The 24,209-nt window shown below is 37.0% G+C and overlaps 1 protein-coding gene across 2 annotated transcripts in view; it reads right to left on the reverse strand.

Annotated features, from left to right (window-relative positions):
• Positions 1 to 683: 683 nt before the first annotated feature.
• API5 (apoptosis inhibitor 5) overlaps positions 684 to 24,209 on the reverse strand; it is a 32,063-nt gene continuing 8,537 nt past the window's right edge. Inside the window, exons 4-14 of one of the 2 annotated variants that reach the window (XM_037999506.2) lie at positions 23,797 to 23,862; positions 23,140 to 23,291; positions 21,365 to 21,571; positions 18,391 to 18,495; positions 17,118 to 17,207; positions 16,126 to 16,307; positions 14,975 to 15,068; positions 14,466 to 14,522; positions 9,826 to 9,902; positions 9,228 to 9,364; positions 684 to 2,787 (exon numbers count right to left, since the gene is read on the reverse strand). In XM_037999506.2, coding sequence (XP_037855434.1) covers positions 2,765 to 2,787; positions 9,228 to 9,364; positions 9,826 to 9,902; positions 14,466 to 14,522; positions 14,975 to 15,068; positions 16,126 to 16,307; positions 17,118 to 17,207; positions 18,391 to 18,495; positions 21,365 to 21,571; positions 23,140 to 23,291; positions 23,797 to 23,862 — 1,190 coding nt within the window. In that variant the 3' untranslated portion in view covers positions 684 to 2,764. Of the gene's footprint in view, positions 2,793 to 9,227; positions 9,365 to 9,825; positions 9,903 to 14,465; positions 14,523 to 14,974; positions 15,069 to 16,125; positions 16,308 to 17,117; positions 17,208 to 18,390; positions 18,496 to 21,364; positions 21,572 to 23,139; positions 23,292 to 23,796; positions 23,863 to 24,209 lie in introns of both variants that reach the window. The other variant, XM_037999504.2, reaches the window with a different exon arrangement.

A 24,209-nucleotide genomic window follows, 5' to 3' on the forward strand; every position in this document is an offset into this window, starting at 1 on the left:
CACTTTCATAAAGCCTGGCAGTTAAATTACTAAGTTCCAACTTGCTTTGCACATTATCTGAAGATAGAAATGATTTATTTAATGATGATTCGGCAATTATCTGATGTTTTGCTTTGATTAAAAAAAACACACAAATCCTTTTTTCAGGTTATGTTAGCTCCTAAAAATAAATTCAAATCAGAACTTTGAAGGATCAAAATTAAAGATAATTTACCAAATTGATGACTGAACTCCTTATAGGCCGAGCATGGTGGCTCACGCCTATAATCCTAGCACTTTGGGAGGCCAAGGCGGGCGGATCACGTGGTCAGGAGATCGAGACCATCCTGGTTAACACAGTGAAATCCCGTCTCTACTAAAAATACAAAAAATTAGCCAGGCGTGGTGGTGGGCACCTGTAGTCCCAGCTACTTGGGAGGCTGAGGCAGGAGAATGGCGTGAACCCGGGAGGTGGAGCTTGCAGTGAGCCAAGATCATGCCACTGTACTCTAGCCTGGGCGACAAAGCAAGGCTCTGTCTCAAAAAAAAAAAAACAATAAAGACTGAACTCCTTGAAGGTAGAGAGCAGTTCTTGTCCATCTTTATATTTTCAGCCTATTGTCACAGTAGAAGCAATCAATAAATGTTAATGAATATCCAAGAATCTGAAGTTACCGTAATTATAACACATCAAGACACAAAACAAAATTACAAAAGGAAATTTATTTCAAAAGCATAAGGGGACATTTACATTTAAACAAGGTGATAAACAGGTGTCTTGCAAAAGAAAAAAAATCCATGGCATTAAGTTTTTCATTCAAATTCGGAAGCAAAAATAACCTAAGTTGTGCACTATTGCCTTAGGAAAGGGAAGGGGAAGGGTGAGGGATAAGTGAACAGTCAACTCAGTATCAAACTTGAGAAAGTAAAGTCACTTCTGTGCAGTTTTGAGTTTACAAATATGCTTATAAAGAGGAAAAGTGGTAAAATTATACTTAACGTTCAAATTTATTTAGTTGTAGTCTCAATACAATTTCTGTACCTGAAATGGCTTTGGGCCACTGGCTGATCTATCTCTGAGGTCCAGATTAGCTGGTCGTTTTCAAATGGCAATTTTATATTCCTTTGTTCAGATTCCAAGGGAGTTTAGGTTCAGCTCATGGTCTTTAGGAATGTTTAGAGATTATTGCCACCACTCCATAGCCAAGCTGACCAACTTTTGCTCACTTGTATCATTCTAGTCTTTCAAAACTATTTTCCCCATACACATGTGCAGTAATTCTAATAAAGGAGTTTTGCCTCCTCTGCAGTGTAGAGGTAATGGTAATGAAGACACCTGCATTAGAATCACAAACTATTCCTCAAAAAAATACATCAGACTAATAGAAATGTCATTCAGGCAGTTGATTTGAATAGCAAACTTGGGGAGGGAAGATTAACTGTGAAACAAAAATATACAAAACATTCAAATGCAGAACAAAGGGTCTATGCTACTAAAAATGCCCATGACATTAAACACTCCACAAACCCCCCATCTGTCTGTTGTTTTAACCTAAAAATTCTATTGGCTAACTTATACAATAATTTTGATTAATAACCTGAGAAGTTAAAATCTTGAAAGTGGCAAAAGCAAACCGAGAGAGCATCCCTTACTTATTGGTACCATGTTATCAAGTCACTTTTTCTGGGTAGCCCTGGTTATTAAATCTCCAAATTCTAAATTATACTATCTCTTCCTGTAGAAACCTGTATGTACATCAAATTCAGTATTTTGGTTGTATTTCACCAATAGCAACTCCAATTTATCTTTGAAAATGCAGTCTTTATTTTTAGTTTTAAATAACAATAATCATGTAAGTGCAACTGACTTAGAATCCCTTGCTAGTGGGAGTAAAAACCTAAATAACAAGTTAACGGATTCAGCCTCAAAAGGATAATCACCGTGTCAGACTACCCGTTCCTGGAATTTAAAAAGTGATTTATGTTGTGTAGTCAAGTTTCACAGCATGCATATATATATATACACACACACACACACACATATATGCTTATGTATGTATGTATATTATACATACACATTTCTATTCAAATAGTAAGATTCCATATTCAAAAGTTTGTATCACAATATATGGAAAAGAATTAAGTAAGCAGTGCAAAGCAACTTACTTTCTCCTAAAAATGTAATGTCATTCCTATATTTTAAGAAAGCTATGTAAGTATTTTGCTTTTATGACACTAGGTAGGAATGCTGCACCACTGCCCAGCAGCTTTATTAAACAATTAAAACAAAATGTTAAGATTGACCATTACTCTTCTCCATATATTGGGCAAAAAACTAAGAGGGAAGAGGAAAATCAGTAACCTTTCAAAACTGATGATCTTTCTCAGCAGAACTAGACTGAATTTCATTACATTTTAGAATGAACAGCTCTCAACAACAAATTATCAAGATGTTTAAAAGTAAAAGATTCACAAGTTGAAGTCTGAATAATGATACTGCAAAAACAAGTCAAGATTGCAGACAAAGCATCCAAAAATATCACTGTGGTTTAACTTGGACACAACCATGGTTTGTTACAAAAGTAGATCATACATACAAAGGTATAAAGAACATTAAGTTTTTAGCTGAAGGCAGCAGTCTGTTTAAAGGGACATCCCCGGCAATCCAATGAGTAGTAGAATTTAAGTATATTAAGCTCATGACAATGCTGAAGAATGCTGATGTCTTATTCAGTAGAGTCTTCCCCGACTACGATTTCCTCGTGTGCCCCAACCTCGGCCACCTCTACTTCCCCTGAAGGCTCCTCTCTGCTCTACGAAAAAGCGAACAAGGGTTTAGGTCTTGCTTAGGATTTCATGGTACAGCAAACGCAGAAGAAATGTAGCTCATAACTCTGAATACAGCAGTAGGCCCTATAAGAACAGAACTAATATTCTGCTGTTCCATCTACAAATTTAGCCTGCCTATAAAACAAGAGCAACATATATACTGAAGTACATAAGGCAAGGTACCAACTACATTTGTGATAGTTGCTTAATTAAATGTATCCCAGTAACAAAGTCGTTTCAAGGTGATGTTACGATAACTACACTTTTTTTTGGAGGGTCTTGCTGTGTTGTTCAGGCTTGAGTGCAGTGGTGCGTTCACAGTTCAGTTCACCATAACACTGAACTGGACTAGTGATCTTTCTGCCTCAGACTCCCCAGTAGCTAGGTCTACAGATGCACACCACGTTTTTTTTTTTCTTTCTTTCTTTCTTTTTGTAGCGACGGGGTCTCATTATGTTGCCAGGTGGATCTCAAACTGTGGGCTTCAAGGGATCGTCCTGCCTCAATGCTGGGACTACAGGTGTGAGCCACTATGCCCTGCCTGTACACTTTTTAAAAAACTTAATTCTTCAAATTCACAAATAATAATTCTGCATATTCATGGGGTAGCATATTTTGATACAAAGAATGTATAGTTATCAGCTCAGGGTAACAAGCATATCCATCATCTCAAACACCTATAATTTCTTTGTGTTGGGAACATTCATTATCCTATTTGAAAGTATATATAGTCATGCTATAGTGGTACAGAACACTAAGACTTATTCCTATGTTATTTTGCATTCTCCCTCAAATCTCTCCCTATCCCTTCCTTCCCATCTTCTCAGCCTATAGTATATGCTATCCTACTTTTTACTTCTATAGGGTTAACTTTCTAAAACTTCCACAAGTGAGAACATGCATTAATTTTCCATTGCTGGCTTATTTCACCTACTATAAAGTCCTCCAGTTCCTTCCATGTTGCTGCAAATGAAAGGACATTTTTTTTTTTTATGGCTGAATAGTATCCCATTGTGTATAATACCACATCTTGTTTATCCATTCATCTGCGGATGCACCTGTTGATTCTGGGTTGATTCCACATCTTGGCCAATGTATAGTGCTACAATGAACATGGGGATGCAAATGTCTGACTTTTACTTTTAATCACATTTACATGATTTACATATGATTAAACATGTAAATGAGAGATCTCTTCACTGAACTTCCAAACTTCCTCATTGTGGTTTTGATATGCATTACCCTGATGCTTAGTAATGTTTAGAATTTTTTCATACATTGGCCATTTGTATGTCTTGTTTTGAGAAATGTCTGTTCAGATCATTTGCCCATTTTTTATCTATATTTGTTTTGCTATTAAGATGTTTGAATATCTTCTATATTCTGAATATTAATCCTCTGTTGGATGAGGAGGTTACAAATATTTTCTCCCATTCTGTAAGTTGTCTTTTCACTGCTGATGGTTTCCTTTGCTGCACAGAAGCTTTTTAATTTGATATGATCCCACTGGTTTATGTTTTTGTTGCCTGTGCTTTTAGGTCTTAGTCTTAAAATCTTTTCCCAGACCAATGTCCTGAAGTGCTTCTCCTGTTTTCTCTCATGGTAGTTTTATTGTTTTAGGTTTTACATTTAGGTCTTTGATCCATTTTGAGTTGATTTTTGTACAGGGTGGGAGGTGGGGATCTAGTTTCATTCTTCTGCATATGGATACCCAGTTTTCTCAGCACGATTTATTGAAGAGACTATCCCTTTTTTTTGTCCTTCCAATGAGTGTTCTTGCTACCTTTGTAAAAAATCAGTTAGCTTTCTGGTTCTCTGTTCTGTTCCATTGGTCTGTATCTACTTTTATGCCAGTATCATGCCGTTTTGGTTACTACATCTTTGATTTATATTTTGAGATCTGGTAGTGTGATAAATCCAGCTCTGTTCTTTTTGCTCAGGATTGCTTTGGCTATTTGGGGTCTTGTGGGTCCATATAAATTTTCAGAATTTTTTTTGGTGGCAATTTCTCTGAAGAATGTCATTGTTATTTTGATAGAAGTTGTATTGAATCTGGAGATCACTTTGGGTAGCATGGTCATTTAAAATATATTGATTCCTCTAGTCGATGAGTATGGAGTGTCTTTCAATTTGTCTGTATCCCCTTCAATTTCTCTCATCAGTGTTTTGTAGTTTTCCTTGTACAGAAACCTCTTCCAGGCTGAGCGCAGTGGCTCACGCCTGTAATCCCAGCACTTTGGGAGGCCAAGGCGGGTGGATCATGAGATCAGGAGATCGAGACTATTCTGGCTAACACGGTGAAACCCTGTCTCTACTAAAAATACAAAAAATTAGCCGGGCCTGGTGGCGGGCGCCTGTAATCCCAGCTACTCAGGAGGCTGAAGCAGGCGAATGGCCTGAACCCGGGAGGCGGAGCTTGCAATGCGCCGAGATGGCGCCACTGCACTCCAGCCTGGGCAACAGAGTGAGACTCTGTCTCAAAAAAAAAAAAAAAAAAAAAAAAAGAAGAAGAAACCTTTTCCATTCTTGGTTAATTTATTCCTAGATTTTTTTTTCATAGCTATTATAAATGGGATTACCTTGATTTCTTTTTCGGCTAGTTCATTGTTCATGCATAGAAATGATACTGATTTTTGTATACTAATTTTGTATCTTCTAACTTTTCTAAATTTATCAGTTCTATGAGTTTTTTGGTAGAATCTTTTTTTTTTTTTTAAATATATATATAACATCATGTCGTCTGCAAAGAGAAACAATTTGACTTCTTTCCAGTTTGGATGGCCTTTATTTCTTTCTCTTGTCTACCTGCTCTGGCTATGACTTCGGTAACAACTTCTTAGTTCTTTATTTTATTGTCTATCATTACTAAAGGTAACTTATATAACTATGAAAAATAAATTATCAATTTCAAAAATCAGGTTAGACTAAAAAATGTCCCCGAATGCAATAAATATGCAATTTTTGTTTTGATCACAGTATTTCACACTAGACTCACACAAATGTAGATCTAAATGCTGAGTTTTTTTCACTGCTTTACCAGCTACATAAGCTTCTCAAAGTACTGCCAAAAAGGTGCTATGTGTGTATGTGCGTCTGAGTGTGTTTCAGCTACTGATATAAACTAAGCATATCTTTTGCTGAAAAATCAAGTCACTTGTGTTACACAGTAGAAAAAGTCTCTCTGATCCATTGGTCAGTCACTTTTATAGCCACAAAGGTGTCGTCCCCGTGAAGAAAACTGATTGCAGTTATCAGCAAGGCTGGACTTTTAATCATATGTAAATGAGATCAAATCTTTTCATTAACTTCTAAACTTCCTCATTATAGCAATCTTGTTAGCAGCAATAGAGAGAGCTTGGTTTTGCTGTTTTTGATCCACAATCTTGGAGGCTTGAAAAATACCTTTTCAGTCAATATTGCAATAAATTATTTTGCCATTATGTCTTATTAGGGCGATGTCTTGATGTCTTTTTTTACCCCCCTTTCTGCAGAAAGAAAAGTAATTCAATTCTAAGACAGGAAACTCACTGGACCTTTCCCCGATTTGGCTAATATTTATCTGCATAATAGAATGGGTCTGATTCAAAGTCACCCTCTTAATGCCATGACATATTTTTACAAGTTGATTAGTATGCAAACCATTTGAAAATGAAATCATTATGTTTATTATTCTAGTGAACACATTCAGAAAATCAGAGGTGGTTTCTCCAAGGGCAAGAAGCTCCCAGAGACAGACACAGTAACTATGGGGGCATTAAAGTAGTGCAGTAGCCTTTTGTGGGCCATGACTTCTACATTTTTGACTGTTCAGACTTAGAGCCACCTGTGCAGATGCCTGCACATTTCACCCTACCATACTCATTATTCACACCAACACACTTAACACTGTCATAGATACCATTATTAGCTTTAAGCTAAAAGACTACTACAATCCACTCTTTCAATTTTAGTATGAATTTGGATTACACTCTATTCAGCTGTACCTAATGAGGAAATTAAATACACTGTATGAAGGTACTATTTGACGTAGTTACCTTTTCTATATTGGCTAATGCTTTTTTACCTCCAATTGATACAGCCATTTCTATAGTACAGAGATTCACCAAATTTTCTTCTTTTTGAAGAGCTTCATCCTAAAAATACTTCTGCATTTTCATGATCTTTTCAATGGTTTCAAGCTTACATTTTTTTTTAACTCACTGCTCAGTTTAATTTAACTCAGTTTAAATTAAACTTTAAGGATTATTTTTATATTCCAAAAAGTAAAGAACACAAGTCACAAAATGTAGAACATTTAGTACTTTTAGGTTACTGGGGGAACTTTGTGCACTGGAAGGAAAACTAAACGTTTTTCATATTCATATGTTTATGAATGCACCGGGAAGTTGAACTAATTTGTGAGAACCAATACCATGTTTGTAAAGCAAAAAACAGAGATACTGGTTAGTAAAGCAATAAACTTGGATACTGAGAACTACTTTCATTTCAATAGGTGAAATAAAGTCAAGCAAATGCTTCAAATTTTGTTGTGAGAATACCTATGACTGATCACATTAAATTCTCAAATGTAAAATAATTGCAGAAATTCATTGTTCTTTCCAATAAGAAGAGTCAGATTTTAGTTTGCTTTTGCATGTTTGCTTTGCTTTGCCCTTCTGTTATTTTGAAGACTGGGAATAACTGAAGTAGTGACTCCTGGATTTTTGTCTTGAGTAAAACTTTGCTTATGTTTTTCACATTGACAGTTTTTTTTGTTTCTTTTTAAAAAACACCGTATACAATCTAAAGTGTCAGATTTTTCACATTCTTTTTCCACAAGCATTGTATCACCTGATTCTCACTATTGAGCAGGCAGTGAGTTTCACACAATAGAATCCTCATGTAAAATCAAATTAACTTGCCCAATAAAAAGGAGTACAATTCTTGTATTGCCACAGCTCTTGATTACTCTCATTAAAGCCACATTCTCCCAGTATGTGAGATAACTGTTGATTTTAAGAACGGTACTGTTAGACACATTAAATCATACAAGTGACAGAGAACAATGTGATTCAACCAAGTAACAGAGAATCCTTTCCCCTTACAAAATACTTTCACAAATACTGTTATTAGAAGGCTGTAAAAGCTGTTACCTCATTTTCAGATAAGAGGCAAGGAGATGCACATTTACATACTGTTATGTAAGTAAAAGAGTTCAGTGATCATCCTTAAAGATGTCTCAGAGTCTGGAGGGGAAGGGTTCATATTTCAGTCTAAAATTGGCTTTCTATAATCTGTTTACTCAAACATTAGAAGAATTCAACTGTTACAGAAGTAATTTACTGTTACAATTATCTCACCTTGGAAACAAAATTACAGGTATGGTTCAGAATCTACTTTTTATTTTTTTTTTAATTTTAAGAGACAGGGTCTTGCTTGGTCACGCAGGCTGGAGTGCAGTGGCACCATCATAGCTTACAGCAGCTTTGGCTCCTGGGCTTCAGCAATCCTCCTGCCTCTTGCCTCCTGAGTAGCTGGGACTACAAGTGCGTGCCACCATACCCAGCTAATTTTTAAATTTTTTGTAGAAATGGGGTCTTGCTTTGTTCCCCCAGGCTGGCCTCAAACTCTTGGGCTCAAGTGATCCTCCCACCTCGGCCTCCCCAAAGTGTTGGGTTTACAGTTGTGAGCTACCACGCCTGCCTAAACTTTGTCTTCTTAAGCAAGGTAAGGAACTGACCTGATATTTCTCTCCATTCTTTTAAAAAAAAAAGATCCATGAGGAAATAAGCTAATGAGAGATAAACTTTACTTTTGATTCAATAGCCATGGGAGAGGATGGACTGGTATGAAGCTCTCCTGGCTCTAATGGCTAAAGGGGAATAGGAAGCACTTATAGGAGGACTGCACTCTGGGTAGAGGGAGAGACTGCAATAGAACACATCTTCCTTGCTAGATGATGCCTGAACATCTGACTCCACTTCTGTGACTTCTTTTCAACTAGCTACAGGAGATGGGAGTATAGGCAGCAAGCTGACAACGTCCAAGAAAGAGCATTCATACTATTATCTCTCAGAAGCTATACCCATCCCTGAGGGAGAATGCACAGAATGCCTTGCCTTGAAGCTGCAACTGGGAAAGCATGGGAAGAATGGTTCTGTCAACTTCTTTTGTTTCTGTTGGTTCCTCTGAATACAAGAGGCATATTTTTCTTTAAGTGCTTACTGTTTAATGTTGCATGCTCAATACAGTGAGCCCACAAGGGTGAATGAGAGAGGAATGGGATATATCGTTTCCTCAACAGCCCTAGTTCTCCAAGCTAATTCAGAAAAGTCATCGGATAGAACCATGACACTGTATATAATTACTAATTAAAATAAAGTACAACACAATTTCTGCCTAATCTCCCATATTGCTTGTACCCAAACGGAAACGCTCACCATAATTAAAGTTGCCCAAATTGCTGCTATATTTCCCACTGGGAGGGTTATAAATCTGCCTGGCATCTCTTTTTGGTCCTGCTGAAGATTTCTTGGGTGGTGAACCTGAAGTTGTATCTTCACTGGCTCTCTTTTGCCTGTAACAATAGGAAGAACAGCAATTAAAAAACATTCTATCATGCCAAAATCTATCAATACATTTATAATTTAGCATATCAGTTATGAAAGACATCCTAAAGAGGATAATCTCATCAGAAAAAAGGAATTAACATTCGATGTCATCAAATTAACCATAGTTTCGTTATGCAGACAATGTCAGAAGGCATTTACAAGGCTTTAAAATAATCTGAAATATGTAGCTTCATAGACTTACATACAAGTGTCTCACTTTACAAAATGTGTCAGAAAAAAATCGTTTTGTTACAGGAATACAAGGTAAGGCCGAAAGTTCCAGGGTTGCCTCCCACCAGTTTATTTTACAAATATTGAAATCAGATTTTTATATGAATCATTTAACACTGCACCCTTTTGAACAGTAAATGTAACTACTGAATTAAGTTTCGATAATACTCAAATCTCTTTTAAATATATTTCTTACCCAATCTCAACTTTTTGTACAGGTTTCCAGGATAGTGTTACTGTGCTCTTATAAGAAGGAGGAATGTGGAAGAGATCCTGGAGAGACAAAAACCAGACAAGAATTCTAATGTATTTGTTGGTGGCAGGGAGTGGTGGTGAGGGTAGGAAACGAAGACAGATCTTAAAGATTAAATTTAGGAGACAGAGCTTACTGCAACAGAAAATTAAACAATTTTGTTTACAAATCACGTCTATTACCTCATTAACATAACATTGTGCACATAACAAACTGTAGTGTAGCTAATTTTTTTCTAAATGTCAGTATACATTTCAGGATAAAATATATCAATATTTATCCAGTTTAATAAACAAAGTCAGCAAATAAATTTTGTTTTGGTTTGTTTTTGCACAGATGCAGTCACCATGGTGCTTTAAGGAAAATACAATGGTGCAATCTGCATGTGCTTTTGCAAATTTTTAAGGCGTTCAAAATTAGAAAAAAATCTAAAGCTTTACTGCCAGCACCATAGGTAAAGTAAAAACAAACAAAAAACCACTAAAGCTCTGGCTAATCATGTTTCCCCCTGCCCTAGGAAATATCTGTGAATTATTAATAAGGCAAAAAAAACCCTGTAAGATTTAAATACCGAATGATCAATGTGCTAGGAATGCAAATGTTTGCTGAATGTGTTAAAATAACCTGGAATTCAAATAATCTAACCTTATAATATCCTCACAACTGAATAAACCGCTAAACACATTTATTCTTAGTAATACTTCTTACCAGTTTTACCTTGATTTTTGTACATAGGTAAAATTAAATAAAAGTAAACTTTTCTCCCAGTTAAAATGAGTATACTAATAAAAAAAATCATCCCTGGTATATAAACTTAAGTCCAGGGTACTATATAAATGTAGGGAATTGGCCAATGCAACATGCTTTGAATAAAAAATGCTTGAGATTTCTAACTGGAGTGATTTTGCATATTATAATGTTAACTGAAAAAAGGACCACATGAAGAGGAAAGGGCAAATCTTCACTTATAAACATGTTAAATCTCAGATGACGACAGGAAAATGGTGTATAGTTTAGGGATTCATTAAAATAAAAATGAAGTTATGAAATTAGATGAGTCTGCCTGGTAGGTAAAGATTGCAAAAAATGTCAAGGATGGATTAAAACATACCTATGTTCTCCCTAAAACAAAAAATTTATGATGTCACATACTTCTACCCTACTTAAAAACATTTCAAGATTTTCAAGTAAGGCACCTGTGATATTATGTGATATATACAGTTTGCCCACTGTGTCCATGGTTCCTGCATCTGTGGATTCAAGCAACTGTGGATGGAAAATACTCATAAAAAAATTGCATAAAATTATAAAAAAGCAAAACTTGAATTTACTATGCTGAATCCTTGAGAATGAAGTGATGTGTAGGTACTGTATTAGGTATGTAAAAATAAAATTTAAGGTTCTCCCAAATGTATTACACCAAGGGGAGAAGTTAACTCTTGGAAACTGACTCATAACATGGCTGTTTTCTTCTCTGAGGCATGACCGTTGCCTTCCTGACCTCTGTGTTGAGATTGCATGAACCAGAGTCTACTCTTTACTTAAACCTAGACTAAATGAGGGAGATAGAGACCACTGTGACTATTACCTCTTTACAATAAAATGTTAATCCCTTTAGAGTGTAATCAGTAGTAGCCAATCATATATCTATCTGTTAGCCTTTGTATGGAAAATGTCATTCTTTTTAGCACCTCAGTTTATGCCTGTATCAGTTTTTGCCCATATAAACAATCCTCATTTTTCTCCATGCCAGGAGCACTGACCAGCATTCTTTGGTGTAATTCTGCTCGCAGATGGCCAATCTCATACTTTGTACCCGAATAAACTCTTTTAATTGGACCCTGGGACTTTTAATTATTTTAGGTTGCTAAGTATGATAAGTAATCTAGAGATGCTTTAAAGTACAGGGGAGGGTTTGTGTAGGTTATATGCAAATACTATGCCATTTAATAAGGATTAATCTGAGGGTTTTGGTATCCAGGGGGGCCTGCAACCAATCCCCCTTGGATACAGAAGGACTGTATTGGCTGCATTTTGGTTTCTGTCCATGATTCCTGGCTTATAGCTCCAATAATTCTTGAAATTTCCTAAGTGACTAGAGCAATATGATTATCTTTTGCTAAAACATTTGGCCCTTTGTTACTGTTTCCTGAAAAGCTCCAGAGCAATAAAGGTGAAAGACAATCTTTTATTTTTAACAAGCATCTTTCAACCACACCTGAATTTATATTAATAAGGTGATTTTTGAAAAGTCCCTAGATAACCACAGGATGGGGGAGGTGACTGCCTGGGGAACCTACCACATACTTGTAGGGTTGGAACTCAGTCCAGCTCCACCTCCAGGGAGGAGAGAGGGGCTGATTTAACACCAATAAAGGTCTATCAATCACTGATGGCCAATGATTTAATCAATCATGCCTATGTAATGGAGCTTCCATAAAAACAGAAAAGGACTGTGTGTATGTGTGTATGTGAGTGTGTATGAGAGTGAGGGGGGTTGGGTGTTCCAGGACGGAATATGAACAAGAACACATCCACGTGCTGGGAGAGTAGTACGCCCCAATTCCATGGGGATGGAAACTCCTGCACTCAGGACCCTTCAAGACCTCTCCCTATGTATCTCTTCATCTGGCTGTTCATATGTATCCTTTATAATAAGCCAGTAAACGTAAGTAAGTGTTCCCCTGAGTTCTGTAAGCTGCTCTAGCAGCTTAGGTTTGGTTAAATTGTGGGAACCCCCATTTATAGCCAGCCAATCAGAAGCATGGGTAAAACAACTTGTAGCTTGCAACTGTCATCAGAAGTGGTCTTGTGGGAGTGGGCCCTCAACATGTGGAATCTGATGCTACCTCTAGGTAGATAGTATCAGGACTGAATTGGAGGACACACAGCTAGTATCCACTGCAGAACTATTTACTTACTTGATGTATGGGGAATAACCTCCACCCATCTGGTGTTACAAGTGCATTGTGAGTATAGCAGGAGAAACTGACTTTATTCCTATATTCATAGAGCACTCTACATACAGGTTGCGGACCCTATTCATCTCTCTTCCCCATACCTTCCTTTAGATAACTTACAGATTCCTGAAAAGAACATTTTCTCATCTGCATGCAGGTAATAAGCATTTGCTAAGTTTAAAATGTTCTTAACACATTGTATCTTCAACATAGACTTGTATCAGCGGTTCAAATACAGTCAAATCTCACATTTTTATATATGAATTTGCTATGCAAAATAATTCCTTATATTTAAGATTTGTAATAAATGGCAGCTACTGGAAACATTTCCTTAGGAGATTAGTATAATATTCTTACCTCTTCTGTGTTTAATGCCTTTTCACTTTTCTACTTGGCACTATGATACTCCTTCCTCAACATCTAATCAGAGCTGCTTTTTCTCAAATGCTTCCCTCTCTCTCCTGACACAAACTGCAGTTGACCCTTGCACAAAACTTGAATTTGAACTACATGGTCTCATTTATATGCAGATTCTTTCCAATAAAAGTTACACCTAGTGTGCCTGCCTCTCCTTCTACCTCTTTTGCCTGCTACCCCGAGACAAGACCAACCCCTCCTCTTTCTCCACCTACTAAATGTGAAGATAACAAGGACGAAGACCTTTGTGGTAATACACTTCCACTTATTTTCTCTTCTTTATAATAAAACTTTTTTTCCTGCAGCTTTATTGTAATACAGTATATACTACATATACGAAATGTGTTAATTAACTGTTTATGTTATTGGTAAGGCTTCTTGTCCACAGCAAGCTATTAGTTTTTTTAAATGATTTTTTATAAAGCCAGTCAAATTTAGCAGTGAGGTGGGGGTTGTATACCAATTTTGGTGATGATGATGTTAATAAGTTCTGATAACCCACTACCATTGTACCAGTCAGTGGTTAAGTTTTGGGGGAGTCAAAAGGTATGCATGGGGTCGGTATCCCTCAGCCCTTCATTATTCAAGGGTCAACTATAAATATTCCATATCATTTTTACATTAGCTTTAAGGCATACTAGTCCCAATTTTTGTTACTGGCAGGTTACGTGCTGTAGGTGTTACAAATACTGTTTCTTTTTCCCATCTGGCACAATACAATTAAGCTGTAATTGTATTGTATAATATAAGTGATGGCTACCTTATGATTTTTTCTGGTTCTCCTAGGTTATTATTTTATTTAGGCTAGCAGATACTTGGGAAGGGTAAAGAGAATCGAAAAGTAATTATGGCTTAATGGAAAGGTATACCCTAGCCTACAGTACAGAAAGCTCTCAATTTATTACATAGTCAAGTTTATAAAAAAACAAACACAGGAAAACATTTCATTGTGCTACACACCACATGTCCATTCTTAAGAGTAAGCAAAACAGGGATTTACTGGCCACTCAAAAGAACCCAGTAGCATTAAGACCACTAGAACTTAAGTCACTGAAATTTCTTAGACTGTATCTATCTGTTTCAATGCTTTGAGATAGAAGTTTGCAAGCCTCCCTTTGTTGGAAGTATCTTATATAAAACTTTAAAATAAATAAATGTATGATTTTGTGGTAACTGCAGAAATGTCACTTGGTATTACAGACTTACCTTGATTAAAACATTGATATTGTTTGTTATTTTCAATGCAACGACTTTAATCTTGTTCTGCAAAGGGAAAGGAAAATTAAGACAAACTGCCAATAATTTCTATGAGGCGTAATCCATTCTGACACGGAACTAGAGTAATTACACTTCTCTATCAGAATCACTTGTACGGTCTTTACATAATTCCTTGGTTTAAATCTATAGATAATGTGTATTCCTATTGCTTGACTCTAAACAAATCTAGATGTGGCAAAGAAAGTAAATAATCTGTGTTCCCTTGACCGGTTAGAATGTACCTAAAAAATGAGTAAGGTCACATAGAAATAGAAGTTGTTTTAAAATAAATCAGGTTAAGTTATAGGAACACAATGAAAATCTAAAAATATTTCATTAGGACTGGGATGAAGACTGTTAAATTAGGTGAGATAAGGGAAAATGAAAAACTCCCAACACAAGTCTATATAGTTTGGTATGGAGCTAGCAGTTTATGAAGTGTGAGCCAGTATTCTTACCTCTTCTGTTTTTAAGGCCTCACCCGTTTTACCCTGGAGAGCTAAGCGAAGTTGTCTGATATAAACTTGCAGGCCCCGTGCAAAGTACTGCAGCCTAAATGAAAACGTATTTGTTAATTAGCAATTCATCACTTCAATTTTGTTTTTAAACTCAATCTTATACTATAGCAAAATGATCCTAAGTGCAGAAATGGCTACATGACCAATAAATTAAAGAACAAAATTTTAAGTTGCTTCTGATCAAGAGCTTCATCAAGTATCAAACTTCCGCCTTACCACATGGTAGAGGATAGTAACAGGTAACACAATGGCTCAAGCATTTCAAAATTTAAGATGTGAATTTGTTAATGGAACAATTCAATAAGCAGTGTCTTTGTGAAAACTACTTATATTGACTTCTCCAGGGCTGCTTCTCCAGTAACACTATTATTAATAACCGTAGCTACAGTTTACTAATACCTACTACTTGCCAGGCACTGTGCAAAAAGCTGTACATTCATTGTCTTATTAAATTCCCACAACTCTATGAGGTAGGTACTATTATCATTTAACAACTGAGAAAAATTTGGGGAGAATAAGAGATGTTAGGGTACCTGCTCAAGATCATAAAACAAGTAGGAAGAGCTAGAGTCCTTTATCCCCCATGGATTTGTTAAGTCATTTCTTTTTTTTTTTTTTAAGTTTGCTTTTACTGTTCCTTTTTTTAGAGACATGATTTCATCGCCCAGACAGGACTGCAGAGGCATGACTGCAGCTCACCGTAACCTCGAGCTCCTGGGCTCAAGTGAGCCTCCCATCTCAGTGCTGCAAGTAGCTGGGACTACTGGTGTGTCACCATGCTCTGCTAATTTTTTAAAGTTATTTTTTATAGAGATAGGCTCTTACTATGTTGCCCAGCTGGTCTCAAACTCCTGGCATCAAGCAACCCTCCTGACTTGGCCTCCCAAAATGCTGAGACTACAGACGTGAGCCACCGTGCCTGGCTCACTTCTGTCATATGTTTACAAACATGTAATCTGAACCCTCCATTCTGTACCACTGGGGTAAGGCAGGATATGGAGAAAGCTCTCATAGAACAAAAGCAAAACCCAAGGAACTTCAAGATAGCTACCACCTTTGCCAAGGATTGAGCCACCTCAATCATATATCACCTGATTTTGAAATCTTTGAGCTTTTCTGCATTCAGTTTGGCTGTTAAGAAATCTGGAAGTTTTCGGCCCAACTGGTGAAAACTGTACAACAAACATTCCACATAACTGAACTGTAGCTTGGGTTCTTCATTACCAGCATTCTCTCCATTTTCTGCTTCTTCTGGAGGGAGGGGCATGTATTCCTAAGAGAGAAAAATATACAGATGTTTGCAATCTGCTCTACATATTCGAATTATAAACAGATATTCAGGGAATTATAGTGCATGTGTTTAAGACATGGAGCATTAAAAACTACCAAAACCAGACACTTGGATTTCTTTTTTACTTACCGGATCAATGCTCTAGCCTGTCAATGCTCCATATTAACCTGTTACAGCTGCTATTATTAATAATGAAAATTAATGTAGCTAATATTTATTAGGCACTTACAGATAAAGGCACTGATGCCCTGAGAGAGTAACCTTCCCATGGTAACAAAGTTAATAAACTAAAAAGCCAGAATTCAATCTAGGTTTGACATCAAATATTGATGCTCTTAACGACTATACTATGCTTACTACAAATATCTTTTCTGAACATTAGTCCATATTAAGTACTGACTCATTACAAGCAAAGTGCTGCCAATGGCATTCAGTATCAGTGCTGTAACAACCCAGTAAGTTACATCTGGACGAGCACCAGATGTTGATGACTCAATTCATGCTAAGGACCTAATGCTTATCACTGTGTTAATTATACAAATACATCAAATAAGAAAATCACTCAGTGATGCTGCTAATGATTTTATCAGACAGCCTATTTTCTCCCTAATTATAAGAAACACCAAGATTAAAACAAAGTAGACAACAACATGTGGCCTAAGAAGCTAACAATACTTGTTAGGATTACTGTTTAACTGAAATTTCAAAAACTGGTTCTTGTAATCTAGAAATTAATACAAAATTAGACTTTGAGCTATATACTATCCCATAAGGAAAGGAAAAAGTTCTTACCAATAACTTATCAAATAATTTCCTTAAATTTGTTTCTAGTTTTTCCATGTCACCACAAAATGAACTCATCTCCGCCAACAATTTCAATACCTAAAACACACAATTCACTATTACTATTTTTATGAATAAGCAAGGGTTGTAAAGTAAGAGTAATTCTAGATAATGATTTAAGACTTTACTTATTTTCAATTATGCTTTTACAGAATTGTTGTAACGTTTGAAATGGAAGAAAACCTTAGAGATGCAGCCCAAGATTTTACTGTGAAGGAAAGTAAAGGTCAGGGATTACGTGGCTCGACAAAGTCACAGGGAGTAAGTGGCTGGGCAGACCCTAAAACCCTGATCTCATGATTTCCAATATATCTGTGAGAAGGAGTATGGAAAATAATCCATATGACACTTTCTGCTACAAGTTAATGATAGTGCTAATTACAAGGCAAAAATGATACATATATTAACTATAAAGACACACTAGTAAGAACTCTCAACAGCTAAGAACTAATAACTCATGGTTAAGGTGGGCCTCATTTCCTATTAAATTTAGTCTCTGGATACTTACTCAAAATATTGGTAATGACCACTATTCTCAAGGTTCATTCCTGCATTTCCCGATCCCAGTCTGATAGGCCTAGCCCAGCACATTTGAAGCAAACTACCTTGCCAGTGCACAGTGAGATTCTTCTCTATCCCAAAGACCTATGAGGGAAATGGCAAACGCATTTCCATATTTCAGTCCAATTCAATAATCACTAATGGGTGCTTGATTCAAAATCAAGTTTTGTGCCAGATTCTGGGGATACAGAGGTGAATCAGGTTAAATGTAGAGAGAGATTATAAACAAATGTGAAGTATTACAGATGCTGTGAAAAAATGTTTATATACATTCCAGTTGAGATACAAAGGTGGGGGGGGGGGGTAGTGAATTCTATTGGAGAAGAAGGAATAGAGGATATTTTGTGTTAATTCAGTTTAAAATTGGCTCTATCAGTTATGGATAGAAATGGATGAATTAACACCTTATTTAAAAATATTAAGGCTACAAAGGTAGAGACCGACTATAAAAACTACAGGCAGTGCTTTCCCACTGCAGCAAACCTTAATTGAATCCATGAAGCAGTCCTAATGCAATTAATTCTGGTCTAGGGAGATTGCTGGCTGGCCATTACCAGACATTTAAATTGCTCCCTTAGAAATCAGATCTAAGTTAGTGGTTTACATTTTTGTTAAAATATAAGAATGCCTTATCAGTGCTAAAGCTGACATTTTTGCTTACCTCCAACTGTATATCAAGACCTTCCACTGGGGTAGTCAAGGTACCGAGGTTAGGGAGAACCTGCTCACAGAAATATGTCACAAACCTTGTGGAATGGACATTTTTCTGTAAGAAATCAAAGAAAATGTGCATTGTCAAAAAACAAGTATTTGCTCAAATATTATAGGAGAATTTCATTCAATAAATGCTGAGTGCTACAGCATCAAGTATTCTGACTATAAATACAATATAGTGCACACCCCAGCATGCCCCAGATATAACCTCAATAGGTGATCTACGAAGGGGCTTCAGTAAGTTCATGGAAAAATGTAATTAAAAGACAAAGAATAAAAAATATAAACTTTATTTATCAACATAAGCTCCATCAAGGTCAAGACACTTTTGCAGGCAATGATACCAGTCATCCCAGAGAACTGAGGGTCCTGGAAACTTAACCATGTCAATGCAGTCTTTTTATATTATTAACCAAAGAAATGTGGGTGCCCTTTAACGATGTTTTTAAGATTAGGCAACAAAAAGAAATCAGAAGGGCCCAAATAAGGACTTTCAGGTGGATGCCTAATGATTCCTCATCAAAACTCTTAAAAAATTGTCCCTGTTTGATAAGAGGAATGAGCAGGAGCACTATGGTGGTGGAGGACTCTGGTGAAGCTTTCCCAGGCGTTTTCCTGCTCAATCTTTGGCCAACTTTCTCCAAACAAGCTCATAAAAAGCAGACGTTATTCTTTAGCCCTCCAGAATGTCAACTAGCAAAATGTCTTCAGCATCCCAAAAAACTGCTGCCATAACCCTTCCTCTTAACTGGTCTCTTTTTGCTTTGACTGGGCCATTTTCACCTCCTGGTAGCCATTGCTTTGACTGTGCTTTATCTTCAGAATTGCACTGCGAAAGCCATGTTTCAACTCCTGTTCCCATTCTTCAAAGACATGCTTCAGGATCTTGATCCCACTTGTTTACAATTTCCATTGAAAACTCTTGTTCTTGTCTGCAGCTAATCTGAGTGCAGTGGTTTTGACACTCATCGAGTAGGAAGTTTGTTAAACTTTAATTTTTCAGTCAGAATTGTGTAAGCTGAACCAACTGAGATGTCTATGATGTTGGCTGTTGCTTCTGCTATTAATCGTCAGTCCTTTTCATTTAGGGCATAAACAAGTTAAATTTTTCCTTGCAAACTGATCTGCTGCGATGGGCTTCGACGTTGTCTTGTCCTTTCTAAAAATGAGTGATCCACTTGTAAACTGTTGATTTCTTTGGGGACATTGTCTCCATAAACTTTTCATAAAGCATCAATGATTTCACCATTCTTCCACCACGCTTCACCATAAATTTGATGTTTGTTCTTACTTCAACTTTAGCAGAATTCATGTTGCTCTGACAGGCGCTCTTTTTTCAAACTGATGTCTTACCCTTCTTAGTTCCCCAAACTATATCCTGTTCAGACATGTTATAAATACTAGTTTATTTTGGTGAAAAATATTTTGAAATCCATGCATAGTTTTTTTTTCACAATATGCATTTTCCAGGAACTTTCTGAAGACCCCTTATATACTTTACTGCAAAGTCATCTGGAGCATTGGGACATCTATACATTTTGATCTCTTCCTTGATTCTCAGGTCAAATTTGGGACATGGCCAGGCATGGTGGCTCATAATCCTAGCACTTTGGGAGGCTGAAGTGGACGGACTGCCTGAGCTCAGGAGTTCGAGACCAGCCTGGGCAACACGGCGAAACCCCATCCCTACTGAAAATACAAAAAAATCAGCTGGGCATGGTGGTGTGTGCCTGTAATCCCAGCTACCTGGGAAGCTGAGGCATGAAAATTGCTTGAACCTGGGAGGTGGAGGTTGCAGTGAGCCAAGATCACGCCACGGTACTCCAGCCTGGGGGACAAAGTGAGCCTCTGTCTCAAATAAATAAATACATACATACATACATACATACATTGTGAGAACCTTTTAGTGTTGGATTTTCAGACTGCACATTTCTGAAAAGGGATAGTTCTATTATTTAATTTTCTTTGTAGAGACAAGGTCTTGCTATGTTGCCCAGGCTGGTCTTGAACTCAGCCTCAAGTGTTCTCCCACCTTGGCTCACAAAGTGCTGGGACTGGGATTATAGGCACAGGCCACCACGCCTGATCTAGGATAGTTCCTTTAAATTGTGTTTTTCAAATGAACGTATGCATATCCCAGAAGATGCATGGCCAGAGGAAACACAAAGCCTGAGACAGAATACAAAATTCTCATGACTTAAAAAAAAAGTCTTTAGGAAGACTAAAAATTTGTATTGGCCAGTCGTGGTGGCTCACACCTGTAATCCCAGCACTTTGGGAGGCCAAGGTGGGCAGATTGGTTAAGCTCAGGAGTTCAAGACCAGTCTGGGCAACACGGGGAAGCCCTGGCTCTACAAAAAATACAAAAATTAGCCAAGCGTGATAGTCCATGCTTATAGAAGCCGCTACTTGGGAAGCTGAAATGGAAGGCTTGAGCCTGGCAGGTGGAAGCTGCAGTAAGCCAAGATCGTGCCACTGCACTTCAGCATAGGTGACAGGGCAAGACTGTCTCAAAGAAAAAAACAAAATTCTTTCAAAAAAATTTCTTGCTGCTTTGGGTTCTCACCAATTCCACTGTGGCCTTTATAAACACAGACCAAGCATCCCTCATCTGAAAATCCCAAATCTGAAATGCTTCAAAATCCAAAATGTTTTGAGCACCAATATGATGCTCAAACGTCATGCTCAAAGGAAATGCTCATTGAGACATTTCAGGTTTTTGGATTTTTGAATTAGGGATGCTCAACCAGGCACAATGCTAATATTCAAAAATCTGAAAACACTTCTGGTTCCAAGCAAGCATTTCAGATAAGGGACACTACTGGAAAGGTTTAAGGGGAATGTAAAAGTGAGTATTTATGGAAATATACACAGCTAATACAGTAATCCAAATACCAGGTGTGTAAAAATAAAGAGCTCACAGAGAAGAGGGGTACTGCCTGCCGAGTGCACTGTAAGAGCCTGTCCACACAGTCAGGATCCGAGGGATTGAAGGTCTGTTCTAGGTCGGCCTGTTCAGCCACCAACTCTACAAGTTGCTGTCTTCCACTCACTGTCTGTAAGCTTTTTAACCCAGACAGTATCTTCATAAATAGAACAAATTCTTCACCAGTCACATCTTCTAGGACCTGGAAAAGAGACAATTCAGAATAACAGTATACTCATCATGTGAATGGGACAGATCAACATTGAAAGAAAATAGCTAATTTATTTCAGTTACTAAAGTCAGTTTGATATTAATGCTTCCGAAATACTGAGGAAAAGGCAACTTCTAGCTTCAGTCAATTGAACTTCAGAGTAAACCAGGCATTCTCCAGAGGGGCAAAAATTGGTTCTTAGAAAATGTTACATTTTTATGTACAAAGCACAGATATACATATAGTACCATAAACAGATATACAGTATATATGTGGCATTAAAATTTCATGGAAGAGCAGTTAAGAAAAAAAAATTTTTTTTAATTCTTAAATTGGCTATTCAGGGGAGTGACTTTAAAAAATGGCTGGAAAAATTCTGTAGTAAACTGTTGAATCAGATTGTTTCCTATATTTAAAAGCAGTCTAATTCATATTAATATGGTAATTGTTGTACACAAAATAGGACACCTTGCAAGTCTCATGTTAAATCTTCCATATCAGTGGGTCTAAATTTTTCTATTCATGGACCAAAGGAGCTCACAATCACGACATGCTCTACCAGATTACTAGCTGGGGCATAGGTAAAATAGTCTGATACTCCCAGCTACAGATCTATCTCTCTCTCACTGAAAAATAATCTTATCAATAAGGAAGTGGGTAGTAGTAGTCTGAAATTTCTATAGCCTGAACCATAAGAGTGATCACATTCTTTAAAGAAAACACTGAATCTTCTTGAACATATTGCTCAAGCCTGTAATCCCAGCACTTTGGAAGGCCGAGGCGGGCGGATCATGAGGTCAGGAGATCGAGACCATTCTGGCTAACACGGTGAAACCCCATCTCTACTAAAAATACAAAAAATTAACCAGGCGTGGTGGCAGGCGCCTGTAGTTCCAGATGCTTGGGAGGCTGAGGCAGGAGAATGGGGTGAACCTGGGAGGTGGAGCTTGCAGTGAGCCAAGATCGCACCACTGCACTCCAGCCTGGGTGACAGAGCGAGACTCCGTCTCAAAAAGAGAAGGAAACTATTCTCAAACTTTGGCACATTGAGTGAAAAGTTAGTTGTGACACACCTTGCCAATCCTAGCGTCTACAACTATGCTAGATGCTGGGAGCAAAGACAAGCATGGTTTCACCCTTGAAGAGCGGATAGTGTCAAGGGCTAAGGTGAAAAGAGGTCATTTTGATGTGATAATGTTTCATTTTGAAATAATTCAGTGTACTATGAGAGAGTATCCTAAAATGGAAGGGAGGGGTAGCACTTAGAGAAAGTTTCCTTAAGGAGGTGATCTGCAGAGGTTGCACACATTTTAAGGACACTACCACAAAAAGTTTAAATGTAATCAGATTCCTTTAAATTACCAAATTGATTCATCATTACCACTGACAAAAGTGCTAAATACAATCTAAGAAAAACTCGGAAGTTCTATGGTGGTTCTAATGGGATATATGATATACCATTTTATACACAAGCCACACATAACATTGAGGAATACTGCCAAAGTCAAGTATGTTCTTTTGCTTTAGAGAATTTCCACCAAATGAAGACCAAAGCTCACCTTTTTGGATTCAGTTAGTATAAGCTCTTCCACTTCCTTTGTTAAGACTTCATCTGGTAAAGTCTTAAGTTTTGTAGAAAGGAATTTAATTGCTCGTTCTCTAACAATGTCCTCTCCTTGAAGTATTTGGCTGAACAACCCACCTAAAGTCCCTGCAAAACAAAATAGTTGCCTGTAGCAAGTCAATTCTATAGTGTAATGGTGTTTTCCCATTTAACTCAATTTATAGTATTTATTCTCAAACAAGTTAATGAACTTCCCAAATATCATCCTCATTACTAGTTAATAGTCTGAAATTTCTACAGCCTGAATCATAAGAGCACTTTCTTCATGAAGACATAGTTAGCTTGAGCATAACTTTCCTTTTTTATCATTACTAATAATAAAAACCAAGTATTTTGGAAGAATTTCTTTAAAGTGTCAAAGGGAGTTCTTCCAACAGATTTCTAATGGAAAAATTTGATCTGTTTTTGCAGTTATTTCTGCTGGTTTTTCTAGTCATAAACATCTTGACCTAAGGAGACTTTTTTCACAATACTTAAAATTTTTATGAAACAGAACTCTGGGTAAACCCTAGAGTTTATTCTTAATGAGTAACACCTAACTTTGTGATTCTGTAAGACATCAAACACAATTCAGAATAAGAACTGGCCTTACCTTTTGCATCCATTTTAAATATACTTAACAGGGCATTGTTCACTAGGTTAAATTCTGCAGAGTCATCTGGATAAAGAAAAAGTGGCATAATGAATATAAAACAAATTTAAAATATCATCTGCTTCAGTTTCAAACTTGATTCAACATAGTTTCTCAAGGTTACATTGACAGGAAACTTGTAACTTAAGCCATTTCCTCAAGTACCAAAAAGATACATGTTCCTTATAAGGGTAGAGAACCCTATCCGGCATGCCTGAAAAACTTTTATTAAGATGCTACAATTATGAAATGACAGGAAATTGGGGGGAAAATTATGATACATCAAAATGCTCAAAAGAATCTAGTCATTACACCTTAATAACAGAATTAAAAACAAAACAATACTAGGAATTAGGTAACCAGAAATCATTACA

Source organism: Chlorocebus sabaeus, chromosome 1 (genome assembly GCF_047675955.1).
Source record: "Chlorocebus sabaeus isolate Y175 chromosome 1, mChlSab1.0.hap1, whole genome shotgun sequence".
Taxonomy (NCBI): Eukaryota; Metazoa; Chordata; class Mammalia; order Primates; family Cercopithecidae; genus Chlorocebus; species Chlorocebus sabaeus.